The sequence below is a fragment of the Nipponia nippon genome, unplaced genomic scaffold, assembly GCF_047370975.1.
Source record: "Nipponia nippon isolate SJK-2023a ecotype South Korea unplaced genomic scaffold, ASM4737097v1 scaffold_34, whole genome shotgun sequence".
In the NCBI taxonomy this organism is placed as follows: domain Eukaryota; kingdom Metazoa; phylum Chordata; class Aves; order Pelecaniformes; family Threskiornithidae; genus Nipponia; species Nipponia nippon.
In genome coordinates, this window is record NW_028262352.1 from 4,454,765 (window position 1) to 4,475,766 (window position 21,002).

Genomic DNA, 21,002 nt, shown 5'->3' on the forward strand with positions numbered 1-21,002 from the left:
TGCAACCTGCTTACCACTATTACAGTTGATTTGAGTAATTTTACACTCCAAATATATCTGCTGAAGGAATGATGAGTTTAAAAGAACAGAACTACCATTTATTTTAAATTAGAGCTATCATTTGTTTTGATTTTCAACAACAGTACCATCAAGTATATATGATGACAATTAGCCTGTCTTCAGACACTTTTTTAAATATTGCAATCCAGGTGCTTAAAATAAAAACATTATCTTGTTTCACTGAAAGTTTTAGTACATTCTAAAACCACAATAATAAATAAAATTAAAACAAGTCAGTCATACCTTTAGCCACAGCTTCTTTATACTTTTCTTTGGCAGAATTTACTTCTTTCATTAGTTGTCTATAGCTAGATTTTAGTTTCTCCAAATCTGTCTTTGTGACCTTTAAGAAAACAGAAATATAAAGTTTATTAGAAATACTCAACTTCAACATTACAAACAATCTTGCCATTTGTCGTGGTTTAACCCCAGCCAGCAACTAAGCACCACACAGCCACTCACTCACTCCCCCCACCCCAGTGGGATGGGGGAGAGAATCGGAAGGGTGAAAGTAAGAAAACTCATGGGTTGAGATAAGAACAGTTTAATAATTGAAGTAAAATGAAATAGAATAGTAGTAATAGTAGTAGTAGTACTAATAATAACAGTATAATAATACAATAATAATACACAAAGCAAGTGATACACTATACAATTGCTCACCACCTGCCAACCAATGCCCCAAGCAGCAATCGCTGCCCCCAGCCAACTCCTCCCAGCTTATATACTGAGCATGACATCATACAGTATGGCATAGCCCTTTGGCCAGTCTGGGTCAGCTGTCCTGGCTATGCCCCCTCCCAGCTTCTTGTGCACCTGGCAGAGCAGGGGAAGCTGAAAAGTCCTTGACCAGTGTAAGCACTACTTAGCAACAACTAAAACATCAGTGTGTTCTCAACATTATTCTCATCCTAAATCCAAAACACAGCACCTATACCAGCTACTGGGAAGAAAATTAACTCTATCCCAGCCAAAACCGGGTTACCATTAGTGAAAAAGAAGTACAGGATTTATTTTCCAAAATAAGCATATTTTTCATTAGCTTGAGGTTATCTTAAAAGGCTATTACTTGCTGTACAATAAACTTAAGGGATGAAATTGAGGCCTGAAACAGTTTCCCTATTTGCATCAGTGCAGTACAGTGTAAAAACTGTTTCCTAACATTTGTTGATCATAAACATTAGTACATTTTAATCAAGTGGAAAAAAGTACCAAAAAGATGCTTATTAAAATCACACTAGATGAAAAAGTTCTATACACTACTCTAAATCTCCACCTCAACACCAACCACATTTCTGGAAGAAAGAAGAAACAGTGCTTTTCAATCTCTCAGTAGAGCTTTCAGACTGATTTTTTTCAGACCTGATTTTTGACAGTTGCAACTAACCTTTCCCCAGAGCACCTGAATGAAACCAATTCCTGTCAGCTTCACTGCGTAGACACAACACTCTCAACATCAGCAGGACGACTGACATCAGTTTTTATTCCACCACTAACACTAAAAGTAACAGAAAAGGCCCTGAACAGCTCTACCTGCAAACTCAATATTTGGTTTACACTTGATTTATATTTTAGAATAGGGACTAGAATCCCACTTCTACCCAAAACATTCTGGACAGTAAGGAGCACTCATTAACAAAAGTTTTTAAAGCTCTGATCCCAAGGATGTTAAGGGATGTTATAAGTGGCCACCACCTCCAGCAGCTTCAGAGCCCAGGGATTCCTTCTGCCGAGCCACTGGAGCCCAGCCCAGAGACCTGGGGATCTCCATCCCAGGCCAATGGATGTGGCTGCTGCTTTCCCATTTGCAGGTGCAACCAGTAGCAAGGCTGAGTGTGCATCCCAGACACACACAGAGAGGACAGAGGGCTACACAGACTGCCACAGACAAGACACTGCCTTTAACAGCCAGGACTTAAATAAAACATAAGCATAGATAACCAAGTCCCCTTCCTCCTCTGCAGCTGGTAAGGACTGAAGGTCACCAGTGAAAGCACACACACCACACAATTCACAAGCTCATTCACAAATCCCTTGATGAGCAGCACAGCCCCTCTGTCCCTCCATGTATTGGGTTTACATGGCATGGGTAGCTTCTGCGAGAAGAGACCAGGGGCTGCCTCCAAGACAGAGCCAGATCCAGCTGGCTCCAAAAGAGACCCATTGCTAACCAAAGCTGAGCCAATCCGCAACGCAGGTGGCACCTGTGATAACATATTTAAGAAAGGGTAAAAAACAACTGCGTGGCAGCTGAGGAGTGAGAAAAAAAAATGTGAGAGAAAAACCTGCAGATGACAAGGTCAGTGAAGAAGGGGGAGGAGGTGCTCCAGGCACCGGAGCACAGATTTCCCTGCAGCCTCTGGTGAAGACCATGGTGACACAGGCTGTCCCCCTGCAGCCCATGGAGGACCATGTCAGAGCATATATCCACACTACACCCTGTGGAGGACCCCATGCCACAGCAGATAGATATACCCTGAAGGAAGCTGCAGCCTGCAGAGAGGAACCCACACTGGAGCAGGCTCCTAGCAAGAACCGTGGCCTGTGGGGGACCCACACTGGAGCATTCCATTCCTGAAGGACTGTACCCCACGGTATGGACCCATACTGCAGCAGTTCTTGAAGAACTGCAGCCTGTGGGAAGGACCCACATCGGAGCAATTAGTGAAGGACTGTATCTCATGGGAGGGACCCCATGCCAGAACAGGGGAAGTGCATGAGGAGGAAGGAAGAGCAGAGGCAGTGTTATGAACTGACCACAACCCCCACTCCCCATTCCCCTGCACTGTTGGACAACTCAGGGGAAAAGGCAGAAGAGTCAGGAGCAAAGTTGAGCCTGGAAAGAAAAAATGGGGGGGGGGGGCTGTTTTTAGTTTTGTCTTTGTTTTCTCACCATCCTACTGTTTTTAATTGGCAATAATTTACTCCTCCCCAAGTAGAGTCTGTTTTGCCCATGACGATAACTGGTAAGCATTCTCCCTGTCTTTATCTCGACCCACAAGTTTTTCCATCTTAGTTTCTCCCCACATTCTGTTGAGGAGGGGGAGTAAGAGAGTGGCTGGGTGGGCATCTGGCAGCCAGCCAAGTTCAACCCACCACACTCTAATACCTGGCCTCTATCCTGAGCCCTCCTACCCACTCCACAGGTCTCCTACTCACTGGCTAGTCCAGCTTGGTGCTCATTAACAGAAACACACACTCCTACACTCATCTCGGAGGTGCTTCACGCTCACAGGTCATCCCAAATACCAGCACTGCCCCTCTGCCTACTTGATACCCCCTGTGACTAGAAGTGCTGTTAATACACCAGTGTTTTAGCTATTGCTAAACAGTGCTTACACAGCATCAAGGCCTTCTCTGTTTCTCACTCTGCCCCACCAATGAGTAGGCTGGGGGTGGGCAAGAAGTTGGGAGGAGACACAACCAGGACAGCTGACCCAACTGACCAGAGGGATATTACATGCCATATAACATGATGCTCAGCAATGAAAACTGAAGGGAGGGGTATTTGGGGGAGGTAGCCAATGCTCAGAGACTGGCTGGGCATCAGTCTACTCATGGGAGGTAGTGAATGATTGCCTTTGCATTACTTGTTTCTTCCCCACCACCACCACTTAAGCTGCCTTTATCTTGACCTACAAGTCTTCCCACTTTTGCTTTTCCTATTCTCTCCCCCATCCCACTAGGGGCAGGGGGAATGAGCGGCTGCATGGTGCTTAGCTGCTGGCTGGAGTCAACCCACCATATCTGTCCAAATAAATTCATATAGAAGAACATTGTAAACTCTGCCTTGTCAGCTAGCAGGGCAGAGAAAATGTGGAGGAAATATCGAAAATTGAAACTAGGCACAGTCTACCTATCACAGATCATCACTTGTACCATAGCACAAAAATAGAAGAACTAAAAAAAAAATTCACCCTTAATTTTCTAAACAAAATTATAATAAATATATAAAAAGACAGTTGAATAAAATACCTTGTACATCTCTGCTTCAATTTGTTGATGAACACCTACATAACTCTTCTTCACTTGCTGCTTATCTTTGATCATCATTGTAAGCCTATGCAAAGGCCCAGAATTAAGATCCTCTGCATGTGTCTTCATTATTTTACTCAGCTGTTCTGTTTGCTGCACCATGAGCAACCAAGACTATTAAAAAAAAAAAAAAAAATGCAGAAAAGCAGTTACTTATTCTGGCTTACAAATAACCAAACGATGAACAGGTACTGTGGGGAAAACGCATCACTGTTTAAAACAATTCAGTAATTTTATTTTTTCTTTTTAAATTACCCGAACCTTGAGAACTTCTAAAAAAGTTCTTCCTGGTACAGCAAAACCATCCCTTGAACTTATTCATAAAAAAAAAAGTATCAGAGACAAAAACATAATATTGCATGGTCACATTTCAGCAGTGTTTTACTATTTCTGAACATCCATGAAAGCTGTACAGCCTTTTCTGGATTACATCCATTACTTTCTGGATTACATCCTCATCCTACGTTCTCTTGTTTCCTTATCACAGGTCCTGTCTTCAAGCTGACTTTTCTGCCTTTATCTAAATATTTCACAGTAATATGCATTTGAGTTGTAATTGTTTAAGAGGATACTATTCATCAGCTGCTCCATATTAATTAATATCATCAGTGTTCAGTCCATCAGTGGTAAAACATAAGGTGCTAACAGATTACTCATTTGTCACAGTAACTGAAAATCTTTCTGTACCCTTATTTTAATAACTTTCTTGGCCATTCTGCCAGTCAGTTTTCAGGACAGCAAAATATACTGCTGCTTTGAACCTTGCATAAAGAACAAACTGCAATGTGAACAAAGATTTCCAATGTACAACAGATATGGACCTGAAATTAAAAAGTTCAGATGAAATAAAAGTATTTTATACCCTAAAGAATCCTGTTACACTTTCTTGATGGGAACAGTATTGGATTCCTAAGAGGTAATTCATTACCAGACTACTATGCTACATTTGAAATTGCAGAATGGCTATTTGCAATACAATTACCAGTTTTTGAAGGCAGCTGATAGGCTGTTTTTAAAATCTTGTTCTTGCTAAAGATACAAATTAACCTTAAATCATCAAACCTTTGAAAATATATGTTTGGTAGGTTTAGGATTTTCTTACATCTCATTATAAACACGTATTATACCGGGTCTGACTGGGATGGAGTTAACTTTCTTCATAGCAGCCCATATGGTGCTGTGTTTTAGATTTGTGACCAGAACAGTGTTGATAACACACCAATGTTTTAGCTATTGCTGAACAGTGCTTGCACAGTATCAAGGCCTTCTCTCTTTTGCACTCTGTCCCCCCACAGTGAGTAGGTCGGGAGTATGCAAGAAGTTGGGAGGGTACACAACCAGAACAGCTGACCCAAACTGACCAAGAGAGATATTCCATACCATATAACATCATGCTCTGCAATAAAACTGAGGGGAGGGGGATTTTTGGGAAGGTAGTTATTGCTCAGAGACTGGCTGGGCATCAGTCTGCTTGTGGGAGGTGGTGAGTGATTGCCTTTGCATCACTTGCCTATCTTTACCTCGACCCATGAGTTTTCTTCTTGTTCTCTTCCCGATCCCTGGGGGGCGGGGGGAGGAAGTGAGCAGCTTTGTGGCACTTTGCTGCCAATTGAGGTCAACCCATCACATATTTTTCCATCTCTACATGACTATGCTAAAAGTCACATGGGATTTTAGAGAATATAATGAAAAACAGATAATCCCTGTATACTTATTAAACTATCTTTAACATTTCCTTTAGCTCATACACATTCCACGGACTGGCACAGCAGTGCAGTCTCAGACTGCTTAAAAAGTAATGTTCTAAAAGGTCAGGGCCTAAAGTTTCCTGGCTTTATCTGAAAACTGTTTAATCCTTTCACTACAGAACACTTTCCAAATGACATCAGAAAACATATTTCAAAGTTGTGTATGATAAAAACAACATTAAACATCTTTATTACAGGAACGAGTCTTGTGGTTATAGAAGAGTTCATGAGAGAGCTCCTAGAGGTAGGACTGTAAGAGTTCTGCATTTACTCTTTCACTGATTTATTACTGATTAAGCAAATTGTTTCAACGAATCCTGAAAAGCCCAGCAAATGCATTTTTCAACAGAAAAGGTACTCTAAAGAAATACTTAGCTTACAATTAGCTAAAGCAGCCCAAATAAGTCATATAATGTAGTGAAAAAATGTCTTTCCAATTAAAAAAATAATCTGCACGTTCTCCATTCTTTACTTCTCTTTCCACACTGAGAAAATATTAGTTAAAACAAGATTTCAGTGTTTTGTATTATTACATTTTATTATTTTTAAATAGCAAAAGCTATTTAAAAAAAGAGCTAAGGGACAGATAGCAAAAAAGGCAAAGCATTACCTTTCAAAAAAAACCAAAAAAACCCATGCAATCTGTCAAAAGCAACAAAATAAAATATTGTTCAGTTTAACAGGTGAGGTTTTTAGACATACATACACATAAGCTTTTTTTTAGAAAAAGATACTGCTCTTCTGGCATTAGTAGATGCTGCCACTGTGCCTTCCAACAAGTTTGCTATCTCTTCATTAAAAAAAAAAAAGACATTTTCAAAAAACCCGTCTCCAATTACTCATTCTTGCTGTACACTTAAAAAGTAAAAGCATAAAAGATTAGAGATCGTGGTATTTATTTTTGATGTCACGTAACACCAAAAATCAGATATATATATGTACAGTTTTTCAAATGTTAGGAAACGTAAGATACTAGACTTACGCCACAAAATATTTGGACAGATTTTGGTTCTGTAAAACCTCTCTTCTCAGGAAAAGGTGTCATGAAATAGCAAAGTAAATTAGAATTATGTCAGTAAAGTAATCAAAATAATAATTCAGACATTTTAATAGCCAGAAATTGCCAAAAATAAGTAAGACAATGTATTGCTACACAACCTTAAAATCTAAGTTGACAATGAAATTTCAAGGCAAGCCCATGCAAAAGATTTGCCAGCAGCATATGAATATTTTTGCTATTGTGCAAAGATGTACAGAGATCAAGGGTGCAGTTTGAGGAACATGGTACCTCCTCAGAAGATGGGGGAAGGGGGCTAAAATAACTCCTGAAAGAACAACTTAGGTGCCAATGTCCAAAACAAGTTTTCAAAATATGACACAGATGCCTCTCTGCAAACCCAAGGAGAAAATGTCTTAAGATGATACATCTTCAGCTTTTTTTTTTTTTTAATATTGTTTGCTCACAAAAAAAAGACACCCATATTACTGGCATAAGTTGTGCTAGACTGAGCTAGCCACAAAGCTTAAAGACTGCAATGCTGAATACTCTAATATCTATGCTCCTTTATTGTTCTAGCCTTAAGTCACTCTCAGTTTCACTGCCTAAAATAACTGCAAGACAGTTTTGCTAGCACATAAGAGCAATTCTACTGGGGCAGCAGTAGCAAGAATTATTAATATCATCAATAAATCTATATGAAACTTTGAGTTTTCTATACCATATATTTTATACTGACGGATCCCAAAGAAGATATCTGACTTCTGCCATTAAGCAGAAAATGTTTGAATCAGTTTACCAAAATTATCACAGCTTAGATAACAAAACCTATAACAAACTGTGTGTGAAAAACATAACTGAGTGAAAAGCACTCCAAATACACCAAAATACACCATTAAAACCCACATATGAAAAAAGGCAGAGCATCAATTTAAAAATACAATAATTACTGGGGAGGGATGGAATTTAAACTAAACGCTATGAGGTTATACTTTCGAGACAGCTGAAACAGGCTAGCTATACCGGTGTAGCTTTCAAATCACACAAATCACCACTTCAATCCAGTATAAATCTAGACTGATGCACAAGGAGTATTTATGTTCCTACTCCTATGAACATGATATGTCACACTCATACATAAGAGGCTAGCATTCAAGCAGCAACTCCATAAGCCAGCTAAGAACTGCTTTGTCTAAAACTTAATCTGACAGAAAAAGATGTTTTCCTGCAGAGGAAATCAGGATTTATGCCACACTGAAGTGACTGTGTAACCACTGCTACAGCAAAAGGGCCAAGAATTGAATAAGCCATTAAACCAGAATTTTTTTCTCTAGTCAGGAAGGAATCCAAGTCAGGAGTGAAGCTTACCAACAAGTGAAATAGGGAAGTTTAAGTCCTCTTTACCTTCATTGTACTTCCTTCTAAATGTGATGATTAATCATTTAGGGGGAGGACAGCCTTACCTTCATAAAAAGTCAAGACAGTTATTTTAAATTGGGTATGAAATTATGTTTAAACAAATCTACAATTATGAGAAACATCCTGAATGAATGCTTTGTTTTCAAAAAATATACCATGGTATGAATAACAGTTGGAATGCTAGGCTTAGCCTTGGTTTCCTGGCATTTTTCTATTTCTGTCACAAATTCTCCAACATAAGCAATAGTTCCTATTTAAATGTTTTAAAATAAAAGCTTACTATAATGTTTTGAAAACAGAGTATGCTAAACAAAATAGCAGACAACCCAGGAACCTAAAATACTGAAGTTCAAAATTCAGGATCCTGGTTTAGTCTATTGTTCTTAAAGCAAGACTGGAGCTTGACTTTTGCATATTCCACTTAGGGACAAAAAGGAGCTTATTTTAAACACTTCGGCAACAGTAATTCTCAAGAGGTTGAATCAATAGGAATCAAACAGAAACATTATTTTGAGCTGAGCCAGTTATCATTCCATATACTATCTTTCCCATTTTCCTCTAAATAAATTAGACAGAATATAAGACAGAGTCACTTCACAAAGCAGCCAGGAGAGTAGTATTTATTGTGACACATTTTAGTAGGTCATTGGAAAATAAAAAAAATTGCTGGACTTTGTTACTTACAAAAAACAGACAAAAACCCCAAACTAACAAAAAACCCAACCCTGTTGACTTGTAACGATTTTCTTACCTTGGACACATTGCTGATATAATTCAGTTGACAAGTACTCTCTTTATCTATTTGATTACAAAGATTTTGTAAAGTGGAAGCATACTCCTTATCACTTTTTACTCGCATAACCATAAATTTCTTCACTGTTTCCAGCAGTCGTAGTTCCCAGTCTTGCAGTTTTAATAAAGCATCATGAGAATACTTCAGGTCACTTCCAAACCCCATTTTTTAAGGCACTCTATACCACACAGGTGACAAGACAGATTCTTCACCACATCTGAAAGTAGAACAAGATTAATGAGAAACATATCAAAAGAAAAACTTGTGTTACAAAGGGCAACTATTAATGCCTAAACTCTGAAATAACATAATCATAAGATTAAACATTACCTTATATATACCACTTGGAAACCAACTGAAAGGAAGGTCAAAACAGTTTCAAACACCAACCTATGACTTGAAGAGATCTCAGGTGCTCCATGTTACTTTGAACTGTCAGCTTAATCTCAGTTTGTAGCCTCCAGTTTCCCATCTGTAAAATATAGTAGTATAACAGTACCTACCTGTACTGGGTCTGGCTGGGATAGAGTTAATTTTCTTCATAGCAGCCTGTATGGTGCTATGTTTTGGATTTGTGCTGGAAACAGTGTTGATAATACAGGGATGTTTTTGTTATTGCTGAGCAGTGCTTGCACAGAGTCAAGGCCTTTTCTGCTCCTCACACTGCCTTGCCAGTGAGTAAGCTGGGGATGGGCAAGAAGTTGGGAGGGGACACAGCTGGGGTAGCTGACCCAAACTGACCAAAGGGATATATTCCATGCCACATAATGTCATGTTCAGCAATAAAAATGGGGGGTAGTCTTTCCACAGTAGCTGTTGCTCAGAAACTGGCTGGACATCGGTCTGCTTTTGAGAGGTAGCGATTGACTTTGCATCACTTGTTCCCCCCCTTTCACTTATTAAACTGTATTTATCTAAACCCACAAGTTTTTCTTCTTTTGCTCTTCCAATTCTTTCCCCATCTCACTGCAGGGAAAATGAGTGAGCGACTGGTGGGTGCCTGGTTGCTGGCTGGGGCCAACTCATCACACTCCCTAACTTTAAGTGACTAGTCCTAGTGACTCAAAATATTTTATTCCAGTGTTAAGTCCTAAGAGCACTGTATCTCTGAGAAATAGATAACTGGAAGATGACTAGGTAGTTTGTTCCTAAATACTGTGGTAAAAGTTTCAGATTCAACCTCCCAAAAGTTAGAAGATATCTCAAAATCAGGTTCCCTGTGCAACCTTACATTGATCCCCGAGATACACACCTCATAACAGAGTCCTTAATTTCATACCATTTCCCCCTAAAACAGCTCTGTCTCATTGCACAAAATGAACATCATTTGATAATCAGATAAGAAATATTGAACATTACTGTATGAAATCCTACAGCACAACTACAGGTCAAAGACGTCTGAGCTAGCTTTAAAACACCTGCTTCTGATACTGATATGCATGCAGCCACATCACAGAAGATTTGAGTCCACATATACGAGCAATTTCCAAAGACTTACATAGGTTTTGTCCTGTGGGCTGAACCCCATTTTCTGTGTATCCATCTAAAAACTTATCCCCATACTAATCAGCCTCAAACTTGGTCAAATAAACTTAAACTACAATTACATCTCTAGACTACAGCACAAACATACTCTGCTCATTGCTTTTTCACCAATTCTTGCACTCCAGACAAGCCTTAGTTCTTTTGAACACAGAAGTATTAATTTCTTCATAGGCTTTTCATTGCCACTTAAATTAGCTGAGTGCTTTACAAACATTAAGAGATTTATCTTCCTAACAGTCCAAGAGGTGAAGCAGGACTAACACTCTTATTTTATGCAGATAACTAAGACACAGAAATTCATGTCAACATTGTACCAGCTAATACTGGATACCTAATTTGCAAGGCTTAAAGACAGACTTTTCAGAGTGCCTAGCATTTCTATCATATTAAACATCTAGAACAAAGATGTAATAGGCTTCAGTTACCACACAGAATTTCTGCAAATCAGAATCTACAACTTGAAAGCTGGCTATCAGATACTGAAGAACAGTCATCACAGACAAATTTTGATGTATATGATTTGTCCAATATGATATGTCATGGTAATAGCAGCATAATCACTTTATCTCCAGAGTAGACTTACTCCCAAAACCATTCCTTCTCTTCCTGCAGTTTCCTGCCTCAGTTAGCTCTTCCAGAAAGTTACTGAAATAAGCCTCATTCACTACATATTTATTCTCAGAACACAAGCTATGGTATGTAACTAAAGAAACCATGATCCTATAAAGAAAATAAAAATAGCATTGTGTTGTTATACATGTACACAACAGAGACAAATGAAGGTTATATGAGTAACCTTAGATCTTGCTATCACAAGCTATTATATGCTCTTAACTTCAAAAGCATCATACTATATTCAGAATTCTTAGTGATGGTTAAGAGCTCTGTCATAAAGAGCAACACTAAATTTATATTGGCTCTATTTATAAAGGATGGTCTCTGTTATTAGCTGTATTAATGCTAATAGTTTTTACAGTTAAAGTTTAGGAACAATCTTGCAAAAAAATTAGTAAGATGAATTAAAGAAAAAAAATGTAAGACACTTATTAACATGACTGGTGCTTCATTTGTGATTTTTGACACCGTTAAGATTTATATCTACTTTTGCGACTAAGCTAATTTTTCCTCCTACCACACCTTCAGAGCTATAAGCTACTTTCTTACATTTTAGAACCAGAAAAGAATGGAACTGAATCTCAGGGTAAACTCTGGCCCTGTGCTATTAGTAAAGTGCTGACTTCCATCTTTTACTGAATGACAGGAGAACAACTGAGGGAGGAAATGTTCTCAGCATATGATTTTTCATTCAGCTTTTACTGACTCACAGTGAATCAATAGAACAACAGATCCAATAATATCTCACTTCAGCCTGCTAAGTGTCCCTTCATTAAGTAAGGCTGTTTTCAGATTACACTATTAGATGCCTGGATACATTGACAAAAAAACACATACATACTGGATTCTGATGTTTGTTTTAAATCATTCCATTCACCACAACAGAAGCAGCATAAGAAAAATTAGTTTTACAGGAGAGATACAATTCTAATTTAAGACTAACAAGGATAAAGTTTCAAAGCTGATGATTCTCAACTGGGCAAGGCAGCCTTAGTACTCCTCCCGTGTAAACTGAGACAATGTTATATCCAGAAATTACGATCACAGAATCATTTACATTGGAAAAGACCTCTAAGATCATAGAGTTCAATCCTAAACCTAACACTATCAAGTCCACCACTATACCATGTCCCTAAGCAACACGTCTACATGTCTTTTAAATACCTCCTGGGATGGAGCAGCCTGTTCCAATGCTTGACTACCCTTTCAGTGAAGAAGTTTTTCCTAATACCCAAACTAAACCTCCCGTGGCGCAACTTGAGGCCATTTCCTCTCGTCCTATCTCTTGTTACTTGGGAGAAGAGACCAACCCCCACCTCACTACAGCCTCCTTTCAGGTAGTTGTAGAGAGCAATAAGGTCTCCCCTCAGCCTCCTCTTCTCCAGGCTAAACAACCCCAGCTCCCTCAGCTGCTCCTCATAAGACTTGTTCTCTAGACCCTTCACCAGCTTTGTTGCCCTCCTCTGGACACGCTCCAGCACCTCGATGTCCTTCTTGGAGTGAGGGGCCCAAAAGTGAACACAGTACTCGAGGTGTGGCCTCACCAGTGCCCAGTACAGGGGCACTATCACCTCCCTGGTCCTGCTGGCCACACTATTCCTGATACAAGCCAGGATGCCATTGGCCCTCTTGGCCACCTGAAAACACTGCTGGCTCATGTTCAGCTGGCTGTCAACCAACACCCCCAGGTCCTTTTCTGCCAGGCAGCTCACCAGCCACTCCTCCCCTAGTCTGTAGCATTGCAAGGGGTTGTTGTGACCCAAGTGCAGGACCTGGCAGTTAGCCTTGTTGAATCTCATACAATTGGCCTCGGCCTATTGATCCAGCCTGTCCAGGTCCCTCTGCACAACCTTCCTACCCTCAGAGTACACACGTCCAAGCCACGAGCAGTCAGTTTCTCCAGGAGAATGCTGTGGGAAATGGTATCAAAGGCTTTACTAAAGTCCAGGTAGACAACATCCACAGCCTTCCCCTCATCCACTAAGCGGGTCACCTTATCATACAAGGAGACCAGGTTAGTCAAGCAGGACCTTCCTTTCATAAACCCATGCTGGCTGGGCCTGATCCCCTGGTTGTCCTGGATGTGCCATGTGATTACACTCAGAATGACCTGCTCCATAACCTTCCCCAGCACTGAGATCAGACTGACAGGCCTCTAGTTCCCTGGATCCTCCTTCTGACCCTTCTTGTAGATGGGCGTCACATTTGCTAACTTCCAGTCAACTGGGACCTCTCTGGTTAGCCAGGACTGCTGATAGATGATTGAAAGTGGCTTGGTGAGCACTTCCGCCAGCTCCCTCAGTATCCTCGGGTGGATCCCATCTGGCCCGATAGACTTGTGTGTGTCTACGTGGTGTAGCAGGTCACTAACCATTTTCCCTTGGATTATGGGGGCTTCATTCTGCTCTCTGTCTTCCAGCTCAGGGGGCTGGGTACCCTGAGAACAACTGGTCTGACTATTAAAGACTGAGGCAATGGTGGCATTAAGTACCTCAGCCTTTTCCTCATCCTCTGTCACTATGTTTCCCCCCGCATCCAATAAAGGATGGAGATTCTCCTTAGCCCTCCTTTTGTTGCTAATGTATTTGTAGAAACATTTTTTATTGTCTTTTACCACAGTAGTCAAATTAAGCTAATATCAAATACTTCAATATTGCAGAGGCAAAGAAGTGGTAAACAAGTATCAAGATCTAACCCACTTAACTGTCTATAGCCTAAAAATCAATTCTTTTAATTATTTAGAGAAATCAAGTGAAACCAATACAGATCGCACTGTCACTTACTTGAAGGCAAAACTGTAAGAAGAATTACCAAATAGATTAATAGACATGGTCTATGCAATCTGTAGTTAGAATACTCTTAAAAAGCACAAGTGCATTTCAAAAGGCCAGCATTCAAAGAAACAATATCTGGCATCAATACATATGGATATTTTCTCAGGTTTGATATTCCCCTGCTTGGTGTACACAGATGGCTTGATAGCTGCCCTACTGGGTCAGACTATTTAGTCTAGTGCTCTGTTTCCAGCCATGGCAACAGGATATGTTGTTTCAATATAGTGAACAAGCCTGGCTATTATTTGTGGCTCGTTCATTCTTGCTTTTCCCCACATTCAGTTACTGGATAAGGGAAGAAATATTAGTACCCTTTTTTGCTTCCCCACACAACATTATAATGGCAGCACTGAACATGCAAGACAGATTCCCAGACAGATTTTACAACCACAGACTAGTGGTAAAATTGAGAAGTCCAAAGCAAAATCTAAATCCAGAAAAGATTTTCTGTAGAACCAGTACAAGATATGGGAAGTTTGAGACACAAAGATATTTTCTTCACTGGAGTAGAAAGTACAAAAAGAAAGTGTGAAAGATATTACAAATAAAATCTTCCTCAAAAAGAGGCAGAAGAATATTTTATCTTAAAGGAAAAAAAAAGTAAAGATGGCATCATACTTTAAAGTAGCTAGATAAAGAACTGATGACAATGGCACACACAAAATGACAAATTAATACAGAAAGACCTTTTAAAAATGCTTACCCTTACTGTGAAGGGATCCTTCCTACTTCTGGCAGATACCCATGAGCTTTATCTCTTTTTCCACACATGAACAATGCTTGCATAATTTGACATGTGAAATCCGAAATTGAAGTCTAGCATGTTTTGTAAAGGTAATAAAATTCCAGTGGCACCAAATAGAACAAATGAGTTTCAACTAGTTTAACCTTTATTTTAAGATGAGATATATATCTCACTATAAAAACTACCAGGTATGCCAATTAGTCAATCAATATTTGGTAAGTATTAACAGTTAAAATATGTCCCAGAGTCAATTTTTTTTAGAATCACTCCCAAAATAACAAACTAATCAATGATGAGAAATAAATTCTCAATATACATTTAATAATATATTGTAAATTCCTTGAACAGTTCTGAATTTCAGTATAGTTACCAAACATGGTTTGTAACTTGTCTCACCACCAAGAACAGCGATGCTGTAAGATTCTAAACTAAGCAATGATAAATTTTGTCAGCATGTCAACGAAAAAACTTCAGTGACGGCCACATAATTCTTCAATACTGTTACACTGCCTTCAGCAAATAGAGCTGATATTCCAGCATTAGTAGTCTTCCTGGATTCCAGCAACAGCTCTGAAAACAGTACTTTTCACATCCAGTATACACCTAAAGATTGCAATCTATCCATGACACATGATAATGGCCATACTGGGTCAGATCAAAGGTCCATGCAGTCCACAGTCCTGTATCCTGTGTCTCATTTGCTTTTGGACATTGGCAGAGTAGGGAAGAACAAAGCATGTATATAGCAATACTTTCCCAGGATACTCTTCTACCCTTGTAATAACTTCTGGCTCAGGAATTTTGTTATATATTGACATGAAATACATCTGGGAATGCGACTGTTAATCTTCAAATAACGATGGATCCATAAGCACCAGTTAAAACTTGTGGTTTATAATGTGAATGACAGCCCACGTATTTAGAACTTTCCAGGCCAAGATAGGCAACTGATAAACCACAAACCAGAAGCAAGCCTGGTCTCCAGTTAAATTCAGAACAGGGAAGCACAGCACATATGTAAACCCTCAAGAAGGCGGCATACGGAATGGGAATCATATGCCAAGAGGCTCATACTTGCTCTTGATCTGCTATCAATTCCCATGCTACATGGGCTCCAAATTGCTTAGCATGGCACATATTTTGCAGCCCTACTCTAAACAAAGAATACTGTAAAAACAGAAGACAACTTAGATTCAGGAGAAACAAATGCTCAAATTCAAGGCTTTAGTAATGATTTAAAGACTATTTTACAACAGGTGATCAATTTACTAGACAGTCCATCTCAGTTTCTGAATGTGAGGCTTATAATAGTCATATTCCATTAAAGCAAGGAACTCATTCTTACCCCTCCATCCACACCCCAAGTAAAAATTAGACTATTAAATAATTGAAATTTCTCTTGGTATAGGATCTACTACTAGAACGTACAAAAAAGATCATGAAACATAAAATATATGCTTTACCTATCATTTGTTTACACTAATCACATATTCAGAATATTATCTATACATGCATTTGAGACTAATTGTATGGAATATAAACTAGCCTTCACTGACTTAATGTTTCCATAGAGCTACCACTATTAATGGGCACCCACAGTGGTAATCTAAAGCTAGCCTGATCATTTCAAAACTGGTCTGAAATATCAGTCCACTCAAGAAAAAATAATCAGCTTATTTTCAGGAAGGTTTTCCTGCAAAACATAGCTTATATAACTTAAAAAGTTTTCCCCAAGAAATTATCCTTAGTGTACTTCTCTCTATACCTGCAGCTACTTCTTCTGACTTCCACTTCCTAAAATATACTTTTATTTTCTAGGAACTCTGTGAAAGAAAAACAGATCAAATACATTGTTTTTATTTTATTTCAGCATGTATTGTAAAATACATCACAAAAAATAAATTTGGATAAGTTATTTTGCATTTTCAAATTATTACCAGAAGATATATTTAAAAGAAAAAAAAAACAAAGAAAAAGAGATTTGAAAGAAATAGAAAAAGCAAAGATTTCTCAATTACTGCAAGTAGTATTATGCTATGACTTCATACACACAATTTTGAGGGGAGAAATAATTGTCTATACACATGCAACCAAAGATAACTTTTTTTTTAAGCTCTTAGAATTTCTTTTCTTATGAAACAGTACATTATATTAGGAAAATTAGATAAATTAATTTATTTGTGAAATTTACACTTGATAAAACATAAAGGAAGCCCATTAATAAGGAGAAGCATGGGAGAACAAAAGATATTATATGTGAAAGACAAATGAAATAACAGTATTTTCAATAGATTGTAAGGAAACAAGTGGCTACTTGAGAAAGCAACTGACCAAGACACTGAAATTTCTCAAAACATTCAAAATTCAAGCTGCAACTCTGACTATAGTCTAGGTGAAGTAAACTGAGAAAGAAGACCAGATCTTTGAAGCTGTGTGGGTTTTGTTGTGGTTTTGGGTTTTGGTTTTTTTTTTTTTTAATATATTTTTACGCCTGTGTGCACTTGTGAGAAAAATGGGCTTTGCATATAGCTTGTAATTACAAGCTAATCTATATAAGCTACATCCGGACCAATATAAGCATTCACATACAATCTCATACCAGTTTAAAATTAAATCTTTAGACAAGGCATCCTATATTTGTTTGGCCATATGCCCTTGTAAAAAAAAGACACAAATTAAACAAAATTTAAAGAGAGACAGACAGACTATGTAAGGGTAAAGAAAAGAGAACTGTTTTGCAGATCTCCATTATTTAAAACAAAGCACTTACAATGGGTCATAAAATTTTTAGAAATCTTATGATGGGATAATTTTAGTTCATATTCAAGCAGACATTATTTAACATTCCTTTCTGGTGACTTAGTGACAGTCTAGAAACTAACTGCTGCTTAATACAAATACAAAGTTTCCACTCTTCATAACCAATAGCAGGAAAGACTAAGTGGTGCTTACATTCAGTCAACCGTAAAGAAACAGCAGCTACGCAAGCAAATACAAAAGGAGGGGAAAAAAACAAAAAAGCAGGCTAGAAGCATTACATAAAGCACTACATTTTTAATAGCAGATACAAAAAAAAAAATCTTATGAGAAGTTCCAAAGACCAAGATTCAATTATGTAAGAGAAAGCCCACACTAGCAGAAAATTACAAGAGGAAAACATTATGGTAAATTTGGCTCCAGTCCTCCTACCACAAATACAAACTGGGTAGAAACACCAGAACACCACCGGACAGAAACACTTTCTTCCCCCTTTTCAGGTTCAGACTCATGAAAGTGAAAGGCATGTTACCACTAACACCCAAAGACGTTCAAGTTTTAAGCAAATGTTAAAGAATTGCATGTGGTAAGATGCCCCTGTCTGAAAATTCCATTTATTAAATCAAATTACTGATTGAAGCCACTTAACACAGACAAACTGTATCTTCCTGCTCTCTGCACACAGACAACACATACACCATTCTTGACTAAAAACTATACTATCACATATTTAAAAAGGGATAGTTTTTGTTTGTTGATGTCTCCCATTTTCTCAACAGGCAATTTCAGGGGAAAAAAGGACTCATGATTAATGCGGTTTAATACTATTCTGAATTGTATTTCTGCTTCTGCCAGAGAACTCTTATATAATGCTAAACAAATCACAAACTTTTCACAGGTTGTCCCTACTTGAAAGGTAATTGAGTTTTCATTAGGTCTTAATTATGGTCATTTATTTTGATGCTTAATCTTAATTTCTTAACATTTCAGCTCCTCATGTTAACATAAATAGCTTCCAAAACCATAATATGAAAAAAATTTTGAAGTCATAGCCTCAAATATGATTTTATGATGACAGATGACAAGAATCCAAATTCCCCATCACATTAAGTCAATTAAAAAACCCAACCCCCGCCCCAAAAGACATTTTCGAAGCACACTTGCTGCTTTCTAAGAACTACTTCCAAAACTTTCTATACACCGTGTACCATCACACACATGAAGTTCTTAAAAAGAAAGTTAACTGTCTTTTCTCAAACCCTGGAAACAAAGCTAAGAATTCCATTGCTTCACTATTAACAAAAGTTTCCAAAAGAAATCTTTCTGCAGAAATGCTGCAGTGACCTAACGCAAACATTACAGAGCAGTAACTTGCAGCATATTTACATACACAGTATTTTAGATCTTTTTATTCCTTAACAAATTGGTGAATACTCAACAATTCCCATGTCTCTCCTGCATAAAAAACCTCCCTTCTTAAGTTTTCTAAACCCATGTTTTATAATGTAAATAAATCAACACTATAATTAAGACAGCATTAAGTGGAAAGTCTTTTCTCTTAAGATAAAAGCACATAGCAGTTTACTTTCTGCTGGAATGAGCATAAACTCTCTTGCTGCCGCCACTCCTCCTCCTCCTCCCCCCCCCCCCCCCCCCCCCCAACAAAAGAATTCCCCTTCCTTTTCCTAGACCCACTTCCCACACACTGAAAAAGACTCCTCCCTATGAAGTGATGACCTCATGCAGCTAATCCATCCTTGTATGGAGCAACTCCAGGCTTGCTGCCTTCAGGCAGAGAAAGCAACATACCTTCTTTCACCCTGCTGATAGACAGCCCAAAAAACATCAATAAGTGGCAGCTGATCGCTTTATACATTGAGAATCGAATATCAACTGAAGAACCACCTTCTTTTGAAAGATTCAGTTGTGACAAGAAGTTATAGTTGTAGGAAAGCAGGGAAGGGTCTTGGTGATAATTAACAAAGCTTTTGCCCAGTTTAAAAGTAACCTTGTATATATAAGACAGTCTTTTCCTTCAAAGAAGTATCTTCTGTGAAAGCTCAACTCTTTTGGGGTCAACATTCCACAAAGGTTTACTCTAAACTTTTAACAGGACTGATAATCTGCTACAAACACATTAAAAAGGAATTTATAAAAGGAGAAATGAACAACACACATCTTGCCACCAATAACCATTACGGTAACTCAACCTATGGTATATCTGTTAATTACAATTTGCTTTAACTGTGAGCTGTTTAGAAGTATGAACTTTCCACCTTCTTGAGTCTTCCAAAGGCTAATACACATATAGCAAAATGTAACAGTCATTTCTTTTCTGGACAATATACCTTTATTATATATAACTTATTATGTGCAATAATTAAAATAATATCCAGTAAATTCTTTTGACCTTAAATCAAAAAGTTTCAGATGTTGCCCAGGTTTTTCTTACATTGCAACTTGTTAAAAGAAAATACATTAAGATATAGCAGAATATCCAAGTCACTTTGCATAGGTTTGTTACAAAGTGGGGAAAAGTTATGTCAAGTATTTGGAAAATATTCTTTCTCACTGCATTTAGAAAGTCAGAAAACAGGCTAACTTGTATCAAAATTAAAAAAAAAAAAAAAAACAAAAAACACCACCACACACATGTTCATATGGGATGAGTCACTTCCAAGTGTGTACATTCACATAAGTTTAAACAAAACAGAAACATATTCCAACACAAAAAGGTATCTTCAATGTCTTTCTATATCTTTTGCCCTCACATACCAAACGTGTGAGCATTTGGTATTCTTAAATACCAAACCCATGAACAGAAAAAAACATGTTTACTTATAGCAGATTCAGAAAAGGCACATGAATAAGAAAGCCGACACAGTAACACCAAAAAGTCCGTATCTACACAGCCTCCAAATCTATATTCAAAGTCAAGAAAGTCTCTAAGCTGTACAGCATTGCTAGAGAAAAAACAGGGGCTTATTTCCCCATTTATTTGAGGGGAGCCACGCATCATAAAGCTTCAAGTGGTGACTGAGGCGCTTCCCCTCCCCCTCCTTCCCCCCCCCCCCCCCCCGCAGCAGTTATAGCCCAGCCCAGCGTGCCTTGGTACACAAGGGAGCTGCAGCTCTGAGGCCAGGCACCCCCGCCAGGGGCAGGCGCAGCAGGAACTGAACTGACTTGGCCCTTTCTCTCCCTTCATCCCCAAGGATGCCACCAAGCCCAGGCCTCCCATGCCCGGGGGCCCACTCAACCCAACGCAGGGCTCCGGGCCTGGACCCGACAGCAGCCCCTCGGACGGGTGCGGAGTCCCGCACCCACCGCACTACCAGCTACGCCAAGGCGGAGCCGCCACTAAGCAAGAAGCACCCCCGACTATTTCCGGCACCGCTGCCGCCACCACACCCTCAGAAGAAAGCGCGAGCTGCATCGAGTGCGCCTGGCCTCCAGG

General features: G+C 38.8%; 2 protein-coding genes across 8 annotated transcripts in view; one reads left to right on the plus strand and one right to left on the minus strand.

Annotated features, from left to right (window-relative positions):
* LOC148054119 (tyrosine-protein kinase Fer-like) overlaps nt 1–21,002 on the minus strand; it is a 239,643-nt gene that overhangs the window by 218,316 nt on the left and 325 nt on the right. For all 7 annotated transcript variants that reach the window (XR_015707719.1, XR_015707718.1, XM_087770965.1 and 4 more), the window contains exons 2-4: nt 9,011–9,269; nt 4,036–4,209; nt 304–403 (exon numbers count right to left, since the gene is read on the minus strand). Coding sequence is in view for 5 of the 7 variants with exons in the window: in XM_087770965.1 (XP_087627091.1) it covers nt 304–403; nt 4,036–4,209; nt 9,011–9,217 (481 nt within the window). In the remaining 2 variants the exon portion in view is untranslated. The remainder of the gene's footprint in view (nt 1–303; nt 404–4,035; nt 4,210–9,010; nt 9,270–21,002) is intronic.
* Nucleotides 20,669–21,002, plus strand: part of LOC148054122 (uncharacterized) — an 87,002-nt gene continuing 86,668 nt past the window's right edge. Inside the window, exon 1 of the mRNA XM_087770971.1 lies at nt 20,669–21,001. Within this exon, the coding sequence (XP_087627097.1) occupies nt 20,785–21,001 (217 nt within the window). The 5' untranslated portion in view covers nt 20,669–20,784. The remainder of the gene's footprint in view (nt 21,002) is intronic.